Source organism: Eschscholzia californica, unplaced genomic scaffold (assembly GCF_041429995.1).
Source record: "Eschscholzia californica isolate CP2 unplaced genomic scaffold, dmEscCali1.0.p SCAF_4, whole genome shotgun sequence".
Lineage (NCBI taxonomy): Eukaryota > Viridiplantae > Streptophyta > Magnoliopsida > Ranunculales > Papaveraceae > Eschscholzia > Eschscholzia californica.
The window spans coordinates 42165186-42183194 of record NW_028238461.1 but is presented as its reverse complement, the minus strand read 5'-3'; the positions used below and the strand labels follow the sequence as shown (position 1 = coordinate 42183194).

The window sequence follows — 18009 nt, the reverse complement described above, 5'->3', positions numbered from 1 at the left end:
TTCTAAATAGCAATCGAGCTCCTTCTTCTTCTTCCTTACTACCGGGATTATTTTTTGGCGAAATTTATTGAGAGATTGGGTGTGGGTTATGATTGGGAGCTTCTTATTCGATTGAGAGATTGGGTGTGAGTTATGACTGGGAGTTTCTTCTTCGATTGAGAGATTGGGTGTGATTCAAGTTCTTCAAGTTGATAGTTGATGGGCCTAGAAAGTTTCCTAAATAGGTCTACACCCGCAAGTGCACGGGTGTCAAGTTGTAGTTTCCGGTAAGACCGGTTCGTTCCTCAGAGACTAAGTCAATCTATTCTAAATCCTATGACTAATAAGGTTTTCTTTGAAATTGGTTTTTCTTTTTAAAGTTGATTTTATTGCAATTTAATTAACAAAGACAAATAAAAATTGTAAATTAATTGATGGGAAAGGTAGCCTAGGGTTTCGAATCCATTCTAATCATGCATAGACCTCGAATTAAATTTTATATCTTTTCTGAATCAAAATACTAAGTTCTTATCAACTCTAACTATTATCTATCAACTAGCAAGTATCCACCATTAAAGAACCTAACCTAAACATGGTGGATCAAGCTTCAAGAAGCATAGGTAATGAAAGACAAGTCATGATTCAATGATCGACTAACAACTAAGAAGTATAAATCATTAAAGGTGTCACTCTAAATATGATAAATCAACTCAAGAATATTAATCGATGAATAAATCATGAACAAAGTTTGAAAGAAATCAATACATGAAGCATTTAATTTATCAAAATAATTGTCTAATAAACATAGTTAGAACTTCATCAAAACCCTAGACTAAAGGAAAATTAGCTACTCATGAGATAAGAGATAAACATTTAAAAATATATAAGTAGGAGAGTAAAGAAACTTAATTTTCCTTCTGATTTGCAACCAAACAGGCCCTAGAAGATGTATTTTCCTGCTGTTTTCCCAGAATTCTGCCAAACAGACCCTTAGGGAAAATAGTTTTCTCGTCTTCTCGGAAAATACTTCCTTGTGGGAAAACTATTTTCCTCAACTGGATTTTCTCTCTCTCTACTGTTTTCTCCTTCTTTCTCACTCTAACCTTTCTCTTTCTCTCTGTAATACAATAATATCTCTCTTTCTCTCTCCAACCGAACAGTAAAAGAAAGGAGAAGAAGAAGATCAAAATAATGAAATTCTAGAATTGATTCAATCTCTCTCTCTCTCTCTCTACAAATCAGTAGCCTTCTCTCTCTAGCTCTCTTTCAATCTGACCTTCTCTCTCTCACAAAGAGAATGATTAGAAGAAGAAAGAGAAACAAAAACAGAAAAGAATCAACTCTCTCTCTCTCTCTAGCTCTCGGTTGTACAGTATTTTAATGGCCGAGATGTTTCCTTCTCTCTCTCTTAACTTGTTTTCTCTGTTAATCTGTTTCTAACTGTGACAAAAATGGATTATTTTAGTCCCAGCCGAGAGATCCCATATCCATCCTACCTCTCTGTTTCTTATAGCCGAGGTGGTTTATCGAGAAAACCTAAACCAGCCGAATAGAGAAACAAAATAATCTCCATCCGACCAGCTTCCTATCTTTCCTTCTCGGTCTAATCTTTCTTTCCTTTCTCTCTTTTCTTTCCTTTCTTCTCTTTTCTTTCCTTTCTCTCTTCGTTTAGACAGCTCTCGGGTATAATAAAAGGAGGAAGAAGATGATGACGTCAGCTGACGTCATCGAGTCGGTTCGGGCTGTCCGGGTCAGGCGTATCTCTTGGTGTACCTCTAGACGTAACAGAAAGTAGCCTGCGCATTCCATGATCCATTCGATTTCTTGCCGGATGCATGCCACGTGTCCCTCTTGACTTTTAGTATACCCAAGTTGACCCGAACTTTGACTTGCTCTAATTTATTCATCCGGACTCCGATTTGACTTCCGCTTTCGCCGATGGATTCGTATTGGACTCTACTTTCACATGAGAACTAATATTGACCAGAATACCCTTGTCATCAAAATGACCAAAATGCCCCTCAAATATGTCTTGATCACATGTTTCCGCATCGAACTCCGTAAACGAGACCTGAAAAAGAAAATCAACCAACTCATCAGAGTAACCGCTCGAACTGGACTAACTAACCCGAGTTAAAAGATTCAGATGAGACATTTTCATGTCCCATCAATAGTTTAGGGTTTCTCTTTCAGATCTAAAATATCTTGCCAGTTCTTATGTTTGGTTGTTGTTTTTTATTTCAATGTTTGAATTTATCAAAAGAGATAGAGGGAGAAAAACCCAGATGTGGAAGGCAAGAAGAAATCCCATTGATTGGAAGGGTCGTATGTCTCTAAAGGCAGCGTTTTCATCTCACTCGTCACCATTATTTGCAATTACCTGCTAATTATGTGAGGCCTCATCTTTGATTATATAAATTAAGTTTGAATGAGGTACCATGAGACATACAAACATTTTCTCTCTCTGACTTCTTTCATGCATTTTGTTTTAGTAGTGGAACATATAAATTGAATTGGATTGAGGTGTCAGGAAATCAGATAACGACGCCATCTTTGGGATTGAATTGGCTTATTAACTGTTGACATTTTTACAGTAATGAGCCTCTCTGTTTTATCCATCTCTCTCCCTTTCTCTAGTGATTATTTGGTCCATTTCTCTCCCTTTCTCTAGTGATTATTTGGTTAAGGTTTTTAACTTTTGGACATTAAAGAAAGCCTTAATGAAATGAGAGAAAACAGTGGTGGTTCATTTGATGGCTGTTCACCTGATGATTTGTTGGGTCTTAACTCAGTTCACCTGATGATTTGTTGGATCTTAACTCAATCAATGATATCAACTTGATAATTAACCACCTTCTTGATTTTGGGTAATTAGGGTTTGTGTGAGGTGTGTTTTTAAATGGAGGAAGAAGATGAATTAAATAGAAGAAGATAAGTTAGATAGAAGAACCTGGGATGAGTTGGTTGAAACTAGTTTTAGCTGTCATCTTGATAGGTCAAATCAATTAGGGGGTCCCAAGTGCAATATTGATTATACAAGGGTAAAGTGGGATTTAAATAAAATATAACTTGGGAGACGGAATATTCTCTCATGATTCCGTCAAAAGGGAGTCCAAAGTGCAACTCTGAAAAAAAAGAGTCCAAACAGCAAGTCAAATATACGAAAAGGGTCCACCAGCAAATCAGGTTTCTAGGTTTTCAATTCATTTATATGTCGGGCCACATTTGTTGTTGACCCTTTCAAATAAGTACACTGGTGACTGGTACGCTAGTTTCTGACCCGTGGTTCAACAGGGTTAGCTGGGTTTTTGTTTTGTTTCTTTTTAAGTTTGAGGTGCCTTTAATAAACGGGTTAGGCTTTTAACACTTGCAAGTAACCTTCCCCTTCTAAAAGTTTGAGTAATCTGAAACTTACAACTACTTGCCTAATCCGAGAGAGACAAGGAAATAGAAACTCACTCATTCTTCCAAAATCTATACAATCTGTATCATCTATCCTTTTGTCTTTCCAAATACTCTTTCTCTCCGTAAATTCTGCCTTCTTGTTTTGCTTCTTTTTTTAGCCAAAGCATGGCAGCAAATCATGAATTTACGCACTTGTTCGATTCTTCTTTGGCATATGACACTAAAATCTTGTCAGAGAATGATAACTTCAGTGACCCAAATTCTAAAACAGTAGGATTTATCGAAATTCGCTTCGAAGAATACCAAATACTTGATGGGGATGTGGAAAACATTGAAAGAGTTAGTGATAGATGTTCATCAAGAACTTTTTCAGATACAACTGAAAATTTATCATCAAATACAATAACAGAGAATCATATCTCTAATATACTTGATTCTTTTTGTCTTCATCCATCTTGTTTGGACCAAATTAAAGATCAAATTGTTTCTTGGGTGGTTCAAGACTCAGTTGATGCTTCTAATTTGAAGTATTCTTTTAGGGTTAAAGTTGTAATAATGGTTACAGTGGAAGAAGCTGATGAAGAATATGTTGTTGGTGAGAATGATGATGAAATTTTTAATGAAGTTTATGATGCAGTTGTGACAGAATCAATAGAAGAACAGTATGAATGTAAGAGTATTCCGGCATCGAGAGCTTCCATTAATGGATTGAAGAGAGAGAATTACAGTAATGAAAGGGATGATGATTTGATGAAGAAGGGAAATGGTAGGAGTTGTGTAGTTTGTATGGAAGAATATATGGATGGGTCAAAAATCTGTTTCATGCCATGCTCACATTTTTTTCATGAAAAATGTCTTGTCTTTTGGTTAGAGAAAAGTAATTCTTGCCCCCTTTGTCGCTTCAAGATCGATTCACAATTTTAGTTTTTTTTTTTTGTCCAACATTCAGAAAATTTTAGTTTAAAGGTCTTAGTTATTATTGTGTATATAGTGTTCCATGCTTAAATAATTTTGAGAGGAAATTAGATATGCATGTTTTTCAGAAAGTTGTCCTGAAATTATAGGGATAATAATGAAAGGTCACAGCTTTGGGGAATAAAGAAAATTCTCCGGGGAATAAAGTCTAAGGGAGCATATTTACTTTTAACCCAAAAATTTACAAAGTTGTATCTTGCCCCTAATCTTCATCTTCATCTTCCATTAAGTTTATCTTCTTCTTCTCTCTAAAAACCCTAATTCAAGAAACTCAATAATAGTACCACAAATCAAAATTCCTAATAAATCAAGAGAAGAAGATTGAGGGATTAGGGTTACAAATTGAGTTTTAGAAGTAATATTCATACACCTTCAAAAATCCAATTAGTTTGAAACCTAAAAGTAATGTTATATCAAAATTGGGTGAGTTGATTGACAATGATTTAGTATCCATTCCAACACGAATTTGATGGAAGAAGAACCCCGTTGGTCTTTAAATTCCTCAATCTTCTTCTCTTGATTTATTCGGGATTCTGATTTGTAGTACTACTATTAGGTTTTTTGGATTAGGGTTTTTAGAGAGAAGAAGAAGAAGAAGATAAACTTAGTGAAAGATGAAGATTAGGGGGGAAGATACAACTTTGTAAATTTTCGGTCTAAAATGTAAGTATGCTCCTTCAGTATTTATTCCCCGGAGAATTTTCTTTATTCCCCAAAGCCGCGACCTAATGAAAATATTTAGGCAAACAAAGTCAGCTTTTATTTTCAGAAGCTTATAAGGTTTTGGTGCGGACTATCTATATTCCAAGTTAATTCCTTTTCTTTATGGAGTATAATGTAGACCTCTTTAGTAACCATTAGATTGGATTTTTCTTGTATAAAGTGTTTGATAAGTCTAGTCAATTAATAGAGAAACAAAAATGTGTGTATATAGTAAGGGTTATTTTCCAAACGGCCCCCAACTTTGTGACCAGCTTCCTGCCTAGCCCCCTACTTTAGCAAATATTCTCATATGACCCTCTTTTTCCGTTATCTTTAACTGTCAGTTACTCTCACTCCTCCACCTCATTTCCTCTCTCTGTCAAGTCACTTCAAACGCCACATCATCATCTTCTCCGGCAGGGGTCGCCGGCCGGCCAAATTTCAGGCCGGCGACCTTCAAACTAAAAAAAAATAAAAAATTCCCTCTCTCTCTTAAAAAAAAAAAAAAAAATTCCCTTTCTCTCTCTAGATCTGGTTCACCATGAACCAAATCTATGGTTTGAAGGAGGTGTCTGTTGTTGAGTTGAGACTGGAAATGCAGCAGATTTTGCCAAAGGACGAGGCATGGTAGATTAGAAGACGCATAAGGTAAAGGGATGGATTGATTTTTTTTCCCTTGATTGTAAGGTGATACTATTGTGAGGGTTTAGGCTTCCTTTAAGTCTGCTGACTTTTGTAAAAAATACAAAACCGACAACTTAACGTGGTTCAGTCGAAGGACCTCTTATAATCTCGACTTACATCCACGGAAAAACTAGTTATCAATAATCATCACAATCTTGGGTTTGATTCGTCACATTGGTTAATAGAACTCTAAAACCCAATGAAGTAATTAGGATTTCCTATTATCCCAACTTTTCTAACTAATCAAGAAAAGTAAATAATATATATCTAATAATAATATGAGATGGTTAGAAGAGATATCTAATAATGATATTTCATACTTCTATAGCGATGGCTTAGTGACAATGTGATTCACACCTTTTCTTACTCGCGAGCAACCATCAGAATGTTATTATATGTATGCTTCTATAGCTACAAAACAGATTATATAACTCGTATAGCTATTAATGAAATTGTGAAGCTCCTACACATTTTGATTAAATGGTTTTTTTTACTCGCTAAAAACTATTGCATACTATTGGGCTATGCAATAGTTTTGTTCATGTTCCTTTAGTGGACCAAGCGTAGAAATGCTACGAATATAGAAGGCCATACGCGTACAATCCTATTCTTATACTTGCTTTCGCTCTGATTGCTTGTCTTCCAATTTATTACCAGATACCGTGAGTGCTACCAAAGGGCACATCAGACCTTGTGCCACCCGGGTCGAATATAAGTAGAAGAAAGGGGTGAAAGGAGGGACCTTGGAAAGAACAGAGGCAGAGGGGCTAATCCAGACTAGGAGGGCTAATCCAAACTAGGAGTTGGTTAATTTGTCTTTCTCTGCCCTTGTGAAATAGGAAAATGAATGGGGGACTCCCTAAGTTATACTCCCAAGTGTAATCCCCCTCACAAGATAAGACTATTTTGGTCTTTTCAGTCTGACAAAAACTGTGAAAAGACCAAAATGTCCTTGTCACTGTGAGGGGGAGTACACCTGGGAGTATGCCAGGGGAATCCCCCTATCATCATTGTGTGAAATAAGGGTAGAAGTTTTTATTTATTTACAGAAAAACAAACAATCTAAAAACAGGTGGCCGATACTTATAAATTGGAAATCACCTAGTATGTGCAAAAATCAAACACCCCCTCAGTTTTGTGGTAGGGATGACTCTGAGGCTTGGAACTCCATCCTATGCACGATATTGCAACTCATGGAGTGAGGAGCGAACTGAGCAGGACTTTTGTTAACGAAGGACGAAGGTCAATTAAGGAGCCATCGCTTCCCATGCTGATAATTTCAAGTACCATCGATGAGTCTTCAACAACAAAAAAAAAAATACTATTTATGAGTTTATTCCAGCCAGACAAGCAACAAACGACTAAGAGCAACTCCAATGTGGGGCTCGGGCTCCCAATTTTGGGAGCCCCTGAATTTTGGGGGGCCCTGATCTTTTCTCAACTCCGATGTCGGACTCCCAATAGAAGCTCCCAAGTCCAAATTGTGTACGTGCTCGAAGTACGTGTTTGGAATTTTGATTTCACTTTTCAACTATGAATTATTAATTTTAGATACAAATTTAAAATTTGATATTAGAGAGAATTATGAAAAGATTAAAAAAATAAAATTGGAGAAAGAATCGAAAATGAAAAGATGTAAAAGACTTGATATTAAAAAATAAAAAGTAATTACAACAAGATTTAACAAAAAAAAAATACTATTAGGTGGATACCCGGATATGGGAATCCACGCAATTATGACAGTTGGGGAAGTTCTCGGCGATCATAACTGGGGTTGGGAGTCCCCCAACTCCACGGGAGCTCAGCCTGTACATTGGACTCTAACGTACTGTGTTTTTTCTCGAATCTGAATGAGAAACAATTTAGTGTGATTTTAGTCGTTTGAAATGTTTTTATCTCAAATCACATCATTGAATCTAATACATGTATTTTTTAGCTTACAAAACAAGTTTGAATTCAAAAAGAGAACTTGTTTTAACGTTTCACATTATTAGAGTAGTAAACACATAAAAGTACTCAAATATAAAAATGAATTACTTTAAACTATTTCAATTATAAAAATACAAGCAACACCTAGAAGTGGAATTTTTTTCCCCTCAGATGTCTACACTACAACTAAAATCATTTCACCCGCTGGCAACTTATTTTCAAGGGTATTTGAGTCGTCCCATTCAAAACCAAAGAATCAAACGAAATCCGTCATTTAACCGAATGAGACATCGAAATAGACAAAAACAAACATTTCAGTCAAAATTAGGCCATCACCCACCTCCTCATGTCGCAATTTCAACTACTTAATTGGTTGTTTTCTCATAATAAAAACAAAATAAGGAACAGATATACATACTAAAAGAAGAGGTTCGGAATCTATCACATGAGATTTAAGTTAAAACTTGTTCTTTTAACCTTTGATGTTTTTGCCACAACAATTCAAAACCAATCTTGAAGTGGGCAATGACAAGAATTGTATATAACATTACAAATTCATACTACTTCCCCTTTCTGAATTTCTTGTTACAACTCCTAACTGTGAAAACCAACATTTTTGCAGATCTTCCCCTCTTGCTTTAATCTTTGAAAAGTATAGGGGAAAAGAAATAAAATAAACAACAAAAAATTAATTAACAAAAGACAGAGAAAGAGAGATTTAACCTCATCGGCCGACATTGATAGTCTTCCTGGTCCCGATGGTTCCTAGACGGTTGATTATTTAACTCGAGCTGCCGCTTACATTTGACTGATCTTCTTGAATCTTGGTGTGAAGAGTGACAACCAAGTCATGTGCATCATCTAGAAGCTTCCAGACATCGAGATGTCCAGCCATACTATTGCATTCCCTTATTATCTCATCCATACTACTGTACTTCTCTATGATCAGCTTCCTCCTTTGAAGAACACAAGCAGCAATTGCATATAATAACAAGTCATCCGTCGGTGGGGCCCTCTGTCGGATTCTTCCCCACGCCGACTTTCCAATTCCAGCTCTAATGGCCGCTTGATCTGCCCACATTACTTCCCAGATGCAAACGGTCTGCTCAAATGTCAGTTCACGTCTAAAAAGAACTACAACCATCCTGTAAACAAAGAAGCAATCTTCAGCTTGAAGCTTCTGGAGGTGCCTGTATAGGTGGGAATCCTTAGACTTGATAATCTTCGAGACAATACTTAACTGTCTCCTGATTCCCACTTCGTCAAGCCTGAAATTATGTCGAGCTTTTCTCATGAAACCAACAAAGCACCAAAAGGCTTCATGATCTTCTTCTATCACAGCAATAATTGGGGAGAGCAAGTCGCTCATTCCCTGACAGTATCCAATCTCGGTATCATAGAGTGCATAAGCCTCAAGAATGGCAACGAGACGGGCAGCATGGAAGATTAGGCAGGGCTCTAAATGGTCATAATCCTTTAGCTTGACAGCCTCAGCTGAACGTCGAGCCCTGGCCTCTGAAACTGCAGCCTGAGTTGGGGAGAAGACAACCCAATCCGCATTTGCACGTACTGCATCAACACGGATTATCCTCTGCCATGTGGCAAAATCTTCGGGCGTATAGGTGTTTGACCCACCATTTGGTGTGGACGGGGAAGAGTTCTTAGGAGTACTGTTTATATCATTTTCTTCATTCACTTCAACGGGTATAAAAACCTGGCTTTCAGCTTCTTCGCCCGAGGAGTTAGAGTCAGACGATTCTGTGGATGCATCTACGTTGGTGAATCCATTTTGATCATCATCTTCTTCTATCAATGAGTTGGGGTCATTAAGGGTTTTAACATGAACAGGTTGGTCCGAGTCTTCGTCATCTAGGATACCGTCCTCAGACGAAAGGGACTCCCTCGCACTAACCACATCTTCTGATCCAGGAGAATCAATGCCCTCTTCGTTTATGCAAGATCTACTGTTCTCTTTCAATTTTGAGCTCTCATTATTCCGTTTTAGAAGTCTCCTGCACTGTCTTCTAAGGTTTTCATATTTCTTCCTGTACAAAAATCAATCCCATGTTTTATATTTGTCTAAGTCACAACCACATGAAGTAACTTGTATTTAATCCTATGAGTTTCAAAACAAAGGTATGAATGTTTCAGCTAGCACTACATATACTTATAAGTCAAATCCTTGTTTGCCAATGTAAGCTTGGCTCTGTTTAATATTTTATGGTAATTCGCTAGTAAGAAAGTTTGTGGTCCATTATTTGTTCATCGCTGATAAGTGAGGGCATCTACGACCAAATAATTGGTGAAATTGAACAAGACCACAAATGTGAAGAATATTAAACAGAGCACTTTCCGTGATCACAAAATTTTATTAGAACTTCAGAAACCGTGATTTTCGAAATTTGATAGCATTTCTGAATACTGATGATTCGTGTTGTAGCATTTAAACTAGGCATTACGAAGCATAACATTAGCATTACTAGGGTCGTGAACATTAGCAAATTCACGGGATATTCAGCCTACCCTGAAATGCTAATAACTGAAGACCAATCAACAAGTATAATTCACATATGTAACAGATCAAGGGAGTTTGTAGGTATACCTATTCTGACTTTTTATAGAATCTCTCTCCTCTTGTGTAGTGTTCAAGTCATAGCTGTAGAAGAAGCAAATCGAAAGTCAAATATAGAAAAGGTATTTGGTGAAAGCTCCATTAATTAATGAAATGTGCAGACGCAAGCAACCATGCAATTTATATGATTCCATAAGAACCACAAAAAGAAAAAAAATATTTTCACACAGGTAGAAGGAATATTAAAGATTTTTTTTGGAAAAATCAATTTAATATTATTTATCTCTCTAATCTTTTATCAGGAAAGAAAAAATGTATATACAAATAATAATAACAATAAAATAGAAGTGGATAAAGTCTTATTTGTGCATTGTTTTCTAATTTACTTGACACCACAACTAAATTTAAATTAATCCCTTCAAATAAAAGCTATCTTAGTTGAATCTAAAGATATATTTAGAATATAAGAATTTATTTTGTTTATCTTTTTGAAACAGCAAATGAATTTACATGAAAAAGTAAGGTGTAGTTTAAAAATTAACAATCTGCAGTATGATAATAATGTGAAAGAACAAAAATTGAAAGATTAATTTGTGAATCTATCCTTCCTTTATATGCTACGAATTGGTAAACAGAGCTAAGAAAGCTTACACTCCAAGGAGAAATGGCCAAACATCAGCCCTTATGCTGGGATCGACTCCCTACAAAGAAAGAGAACACAAAATAATAATTAATTAACACTACCAAAGAGGATGGAGGAAGATTTGTGGAGAAAAGGCGCAAGAAAGTAAGAATAGAAATATTAGAACTTAATGAACCCCTTGTGAATCCAGGAGGTTTAATCCGATGGTCTCTTGTGATTAAAATGCATCATTGAGATATGGAAAATCCAAAGAGCTAGCGGATAAATCTCACTGGAAAGGGTTTCACCAAAACTCCATAGGTTCTGACACTAGTACTGTTGTGAATATATAATAATCAACTATATTGAAAGGCTTACTCCGCTGCGAACTTTCTTCAAAAACTTTACTGTATCACGGATTTTTCCATCTGGAGTAGAGACCTTTTTCCACTGACGAGATGAAAGGGCATGCTTTCTTCGCCTTCGAGACCATGGTGATTTAAGACTGGCTCTGAAAAAGGGAATGAATCATAAGTATCATTAAGCCAAATAAGGAAGCACAAGGAAGAAAATGAACTAACAGAAAATGAAAACTTGACGAGACAAAAAACCTCTTCTGTGCCCAAAAGTTCAATAGAACAGAATTATATTGTACAAAGCAATAAACTGTGGGTCGCTCTTTTCGCATCAAGGATAACAAAAAAGGAATAACACCAACCATATACGATTCTGGTGCACAAAGAAAAGAAAAAGAACAGGTGTATAAACTATGCTGCCACCACCACAGTTGAGGTAAATTCAAAACTTCAGAGGGTCAATGAAATGCTCTTTCCCTTGTTGTAAAAGTCATGCTATGTCATTTCTTCTAGGGTAAAAACTTAAAAATTAAAGTTGCGGTGATGAACAAGGAAGGTGGACAAAGTCTAAGTCCCTACAAATGCAAACGAGCAACAAAGAGTTCTTGAGTAGAAACAAGACTAATTGTTACAAATCCAGACACGCACAACCATTCTCTGAAGCCTTTAAGGACGAATCATTCTCAAGCACTCCAATTCAAACTTCTGTTGGAGTTTTAACCACAACCCACACTATGCCCTAATCACGAGATATAAAACACATTGACTGAAAGTAACATTTGTCATACCAAAAAAATGAAGATAAACACCTTACTTCACTAGCACAAAGTAAGAATGTCCACTACTTTATGACAAGTGGAGTAACTGGAAGCCTCATCTCTTACCCAGGCTGAGTTCCGTATTCTGTCTAGAGCTTCTTTGAAGGAACCCTAAGTCACTAAATCCATAATAGAACTAGGCATAGTCCAACAAGATCTAGTCATCCTTAGTTCATTAGAATCTAAGAATCAATTTCGTCTTTTTGACCGGAAACGAAATTCAAGATCTATTTTCATTGGTAATTTGAAAGGTCTTTGCAATGCTTATCAATAACACTCTAAAAAACCAAAAACAAAGATAACATATGACCATGAAAAGGTCAAAATTTCTCTCATTACCCACAGAAGATGTATTAAGTATTCAATTGGACTTGTTCAACTACAAGCCATTAACATCAAAACTAAATCCACTAATTAAAAAAGATAACCCCAAAACCATGTCAAGAAATTTAGATAAATCCAATTATAAAAAAACCCCCCTTTTTCTTCCACGTTGAAGCTAAATAGGCACAAAAAGTTCACTAATCCACTAAAGACCCAATCTTTTCACCAATCAAATTAAAACCCTAAACTCATTAGAAACGAGTTCTATTAGCAACTCAACAACAAATCCAAATCAATCAGCGAAAAATAAGGAAATAACTTAAAAACTTAACTCAGAAGATAACACTTTATTCGGTAAATCGAGATCAGATCTGGAGGTGAAGTTTAACGAAATCAGAAAGTTCAAACCTAAAAAAAGGAATAAAATTAGAGATTGAGAGACTTACGGATCAGATGAGACTGGTGTAGAAGAGGAGGAGGAAGAAGAAGAAGATGTAACAACGTATAGAACTGATCGTAAATGAATCCACGAAGATGAAGATGAAGTAGGGATCCGTCGAAGAGATCTCATCTATTGAGGGTTTTAATGTTTCACTTTTTTTTTTTTGCTAGTAGTATTATTCTTTACTTGGGTATTCTAATTTCTAGGGTTTCTTCGTTTTCCAGTGAACCTATGAGAGTAAATACAAGTGAGAGCCAGCCAAGGCAAGGTCAGCCATGGCAGACACTGATGAATCTTTTATTCCAATAACATCAAAATTAGGTTTTCCTACCATCATAAACAAAAACCCTCCACCATCACCACCACCACCACCATCAACTCCGGCACTGAAACAACAGATCATAAACCAAACCACCACCAAAACCAAATAAATTAGTACTACTGCTACTAAATCAACGCGCTTCACTACGCGCAATCTCTTCTCCACCATCACCAACTGAAACCCAACTGCTTTACTCTTCTTTCTTCTCTCTCTCTCTCTCTCAATCCCCACTTTTCTTCTTTCTTCTCTCTCTCTCTAGAAAAAAATGATGGCAATTGGTAAAGGGAGCTGGAAATTGTTGTTGGGGAGCTATTATGGATGGGGAGCTTTAAAGATTAGTAAGGGGAGATAAGACTTTTGGATTATTATTTTAAAGACCTTTAATGTTACAGACTTTAAATCTGAAACTCATAATTTGAAGGACTTAAGTGTAATATAGTCAAATATCTCAGAAATAACAAAAAGAAAAACGCTTTCTTCCTCTTTAACTCGTTCTCTCTTCTGAATTCAAATCTCCTAGATATCCCTCTTGCAATCTTTTTCGTTCATTAACTACAAATTTATGGCGACTTCTACCCAAGTATTTTATGAAGAAGACATCAACCAAAATCGAGAAACTATTTTACTTTTTTCTAAATAGAGAATTTTCACAAATAAAGAAACTATTTGATTTTTCCCCTGACCTGGGGGGAAATTTTTGTAAAATTTCCCTAGGGAAATTGTTGAACGAACAGAAATAGTTTGCCTCTTTTTGGGCAAATTTTTAAAGTTGAAGGAAAAAAGAGAAATAAAATTTAACCGAAAATATTTGTCTTGCGAATTCCTTACATCTTGAGAGAGATCTTCATCTATACTAACATTGTTTGATTGGGTTGGTGGTTGTTGGTTCGATTGAAAAATATATTTTTCCTCCATTAAAAAAACAACATCATAAATATCTTGCGATATTGGTAATGGTTGTTTTGTAACTTAATTGTGGAGAAGAAAAGAGAGGTATTGTTGTTGAAATATTTAGGGTTTAAGAAAAAATAGGAAAGAAAAGAAAAATTACTAGTATTACAATTTTTTAATTGTAACTATTTTTTTTAATCCCTCTCCATTTCATTATTTAATTTCAAATCCGAAAAAATAGCTCCTAATACTAAATTGGTATGGGGAGCTGTAGTACAAAAAACTGGTTTTGTACTACAGCTCCCCAACAACAATTTCCAGGTCCCCTTACCAATCGCCAAAATGATTTCTTTTTTTCTTTCTCTCTCTATCTCAGTCTGTCTGTACTTTCTCTCTCTAGGTTAATCTGATTTTATTTCTTCTCTCTTTTCTCTAGTGGACTTAACCGAAGACTCGGAGGCCCTACAAGCCCACCCACAGGAGTTCTACTTCCATACTTCAGGATCTTCTTAATGCTATACTACCTTCAGTTTTCTATCTGCTACGTTGCCTACTGTGATCATACATGATTGTCTTTTAGTGGTGTTATTCTCTTACACTCTGCTTACATCTGCCATTATTCTCTTCCAAATATCTTGGTATTTTCTTTTCGAAAAATTCTTCAGTCTACAGAATTACGTGGCATCTTTACAACTTCAGAATCTTAGATATTTACAATTTTACCATGTTAATTTTGGCTCAATATTTCCCATCTCTCCCCTGCAAGTATCTACGATTTGAAGTCAAATTTGGATGGAAGTAATTTATCTTATACGAGTATAGGTGTTAAGTCTCTACCATTTTGAGTTTGAATTTTGACCCAAGTAGTTTATCTTCAAGAATACTAGATTGACATTCCAAAGCATAGTGGTGTTTTAATAATTTGTGATATAGACAGGCAAAAATTAATGACTAATTTTGTTCTTATATATAAAATATAATCGGTTATCATTTGAATACAAATATGATCGGTCTCTATGTTACAGTTAATGTACATGGCAGTATCTCTTAAAAGAATTATGGAAAACCTTTAATCTCAACATGTTATTAAGCTGATAGAAGAAAATGTTTATTTTCAAAGTAATACTAATCCGTAAAAGTATTGCTTTATTATGATTAATCAAAACAATACAATAGTTCTCTACCTATAGAAGTCTAGAGAGAGAAAGTTAACTAATCGAAGTTACTTACAAAACAACCACATTAACTAACTAATTATGTTTAGTATGACCTCATGTGAAGCACTCGTGTGATGGTGCGCCCATAACCATCTCTTGATGAACCCATTTCACGTTAGGTAATTTGGTTACTTCTTGACCACTTCTTTACTCTTTGACTTTAGTCTCTTCTCTCTCACATTCCCCCCCCCCCCCCCCCCCTCCCAAACAGATGTTTCGGACCGGGGAGGAACATGAATTTGCCTCGAATGTATACCAAAGTAGAGAGAAGCACTCCTATAGTGAAGATATCTGCCAAGTTCTGATTAGAAGGAACAAATGTGATTTCTACAGTATTTTGAAGAACAAGGTCCTGATGAAATGGAAGTCTATCTCGACATGCTTTGTTCTAGCGTGAAGTACTAGATTTGCAGCCAAGTAATTTGCACCCATGTTGTCACAAAAGAAAAGCATATGCAGCTTGACTGAGACATGTAGCTCCTTTAGCAGATAAGAAACCCAGAGAAGCTCAGAGGTAGCTAATGACAAGGCTCGATATTCTGCCTTTATGGAAGACCTAGAGACGGTATTTTGCTTCTTTAAAGACCAGAAGATCAAAGTAGCGCCAAGAAAGGCACGGTAACCACTGGTTGATCTTCTGAAATCAGGACAACTTCCCCAATCTGAGTCAGAGTAACTAGACAGAGAAGAGATGTTTCCTGAAGAAATGACAATGCCTGCCCCAATAGAGCCTCTTAGATATCTTAACACTTTCTTCAATAAAATGAGATGAGTAGTTCTAGGCTGATGCATAAACTGAGATAAGTAATTCACAGAATAAGTGATATCAGGTCTAGTCATAGTGGCATATTGAAGACCACCCACTATACTTTTGTAAAATAAGGGATCATTAAGTAAGTCCCCATCCAATTTGAAGGCTCTTTTCCCATAAGAAACTGGAATTAAACTTGGTTTACTATCCAGTAGATCAGCTCGCTTGAGAAGGTCAGTAGTATACTTAGCTTGAGCCAGCTGAAGAGAAGAGGATGTAGAATCTTTCTGAACTTCTATGCTCAAGAAATAATGACGATCTCCCAAGTTTTTCATAGCAAATTCCTTACCAAAATCAGCAACCAAGGTGGTGATCAACTGAAGGCTAGAGCCAGTGAGGATGATATCATCCACATATAAAAGAAAAACTAGCATGTCACTATCTACTGAGTACACAAACATATATGTGTCTGAGGTGCTCTTGACAAAAGCCCATTTGACCAAGTAGTTAGCTATTCTTGTAAACCGAGCTCTAGGAGCCTGTTTAAGACCATACAAGGACTTGTGCAAATGACACACAAAACCAGGATGTGATGGGTCAATGAACCCTGGAGGTTGCTTCATGTAAACATCCTCAGCCAAATCTCCATGCAAGAAGGCATTTGACACATCCAACTGATGGATTGCCCATTTATTTGTAACTGCCATGCCGAGAACAACTCTCACAGTCTGTATTTTGACAACTGGGCTAAATATTTCTTGGTAGTTAATACCCTCTTCTTGGTTGTATCCCTGAGCAACCAATCTTGCTTTATACCTTTCCAAAGAGCCATCTGATTTGTATTTGACCTTGAACACCCATCTACAACCAAGGAAATTCATGGAAGGGCTCTTTGGAGTGAGAGACCAAGTTTTATTTTGAAGAAGTGCCTTGTACTCAGCTTGCATAGCTTGAACCCAGTGTTCAAATTGAGAGGCCTCCTTATGGGACTTGGGCTCAACTATAGGTGATATAGCACCAATAAGAGAATTAGGGAAAGGACGAGTAATAGTGAAATTAGTAACATGATCAGGAATGCTCTTGGGTTTAGTAATGCTACTTTTAAGTCTTGTTTGCATAGAGTGCACATTTGGGACAAGGGGCTCAGGAGCTGGACATTGAATAGAGGGTGATGAAGGATGTTCATTTGATATTGGTGAACTAGGATTTGTGGGTGGTGATAGGTGAATAGGTGAGACAGAGGTAGATTGAGTAGAAGAGGGGTTTAGTTTATGATCAGTCAAAGGGTAGTTTGTATGGTAAGAAGGGATAGAAACAAGGGGACTTGGGCTCAAAGGAGGTAAAGACAGTATTGTGTAGGGAGTAGATGGTGTATCTGAAGAAGGTATTGTACAGTTAGTCTTTTCAGCAAAGGGAAAATATGTGTCATCAAAGATTACATGCCTAGAGACATACTCTTTTTCAAAAGCTAAGTCTAGACACTTGTAACCCTTCTGAATGGGGTTATAGCCAACAAAAACACACTTAGCAGACTTTGGGGTCAACTTGTCAGTTCTAGTATCTCCCAAATACGGAAAGCACAAAGACCCAAACACCTTTATCATTGAATAATTTGGATTCTTATGAAAAAGAACTTCATAGGGTGTTTGAAAAGAGATTACCTTACTTGGGGTTCTGTTAATGAGATATGCAGCAGTGGAATAGGCATGGAACCAAAAGGATTTTTGCATAGAAGCTTGAAATAGTAAAGTGTTACCTACTGAGGTAATGTGCATATTATTTCTTTCTGCCTTGCCATTTTTTTCTGGAGTGTAAGGGTAGGAATGCCTAAAGAGCCACATTTGCTTAAGTGTGCTTGAAAATCCCCTTTAGCTAGCTCAAGTGCTCCATCACTTTGAAAACATTTGATGGAGGCTTATAGTAAATTATCATAATGTCTCTGAAAATGTTGAAAACAACTCAAGCTTTCAGACCTTAGCTTCATGAGATAGATCCAGAAGAACCTACTTAAGTCATTCAT

General features: G+C 36.4%; 1 protein-coding gene across 1 annotated transcript; it reads right to left on the bottom strand.

The window, feature by feature from the left end:
- Window positions 1-8125: 8125 nt before the first annotated feature.
- On the bottom strand, window positions 8126-14523 carry LOC147544810 (rab GTPase-activating protein 22-like). The gene is made up of 6 exons (XM_086633296.1): window positions 14353-14523; window positions 12813-13385; window positions 11247-11379; window positions 10898-10947; window positions 10277-10330; window positions 8126-9719 (listed from the first exon to the last, which is right to left on the bottom strand). The coding sequence occupies exons 2-6, from the start codon at window positions 12935-12937 to the stop codon at window positions 8456-8458; spliced, it is 1626 nt and encodes a 541-aa protein (XP_086489422.1). The 5' UTR covers window positions 12938-13385; window positions 14353-14523; the 3' UTR covers window positions 8126-8455.
- Window positions 14524-18009: the final 3486 nt, after the last annotated feature.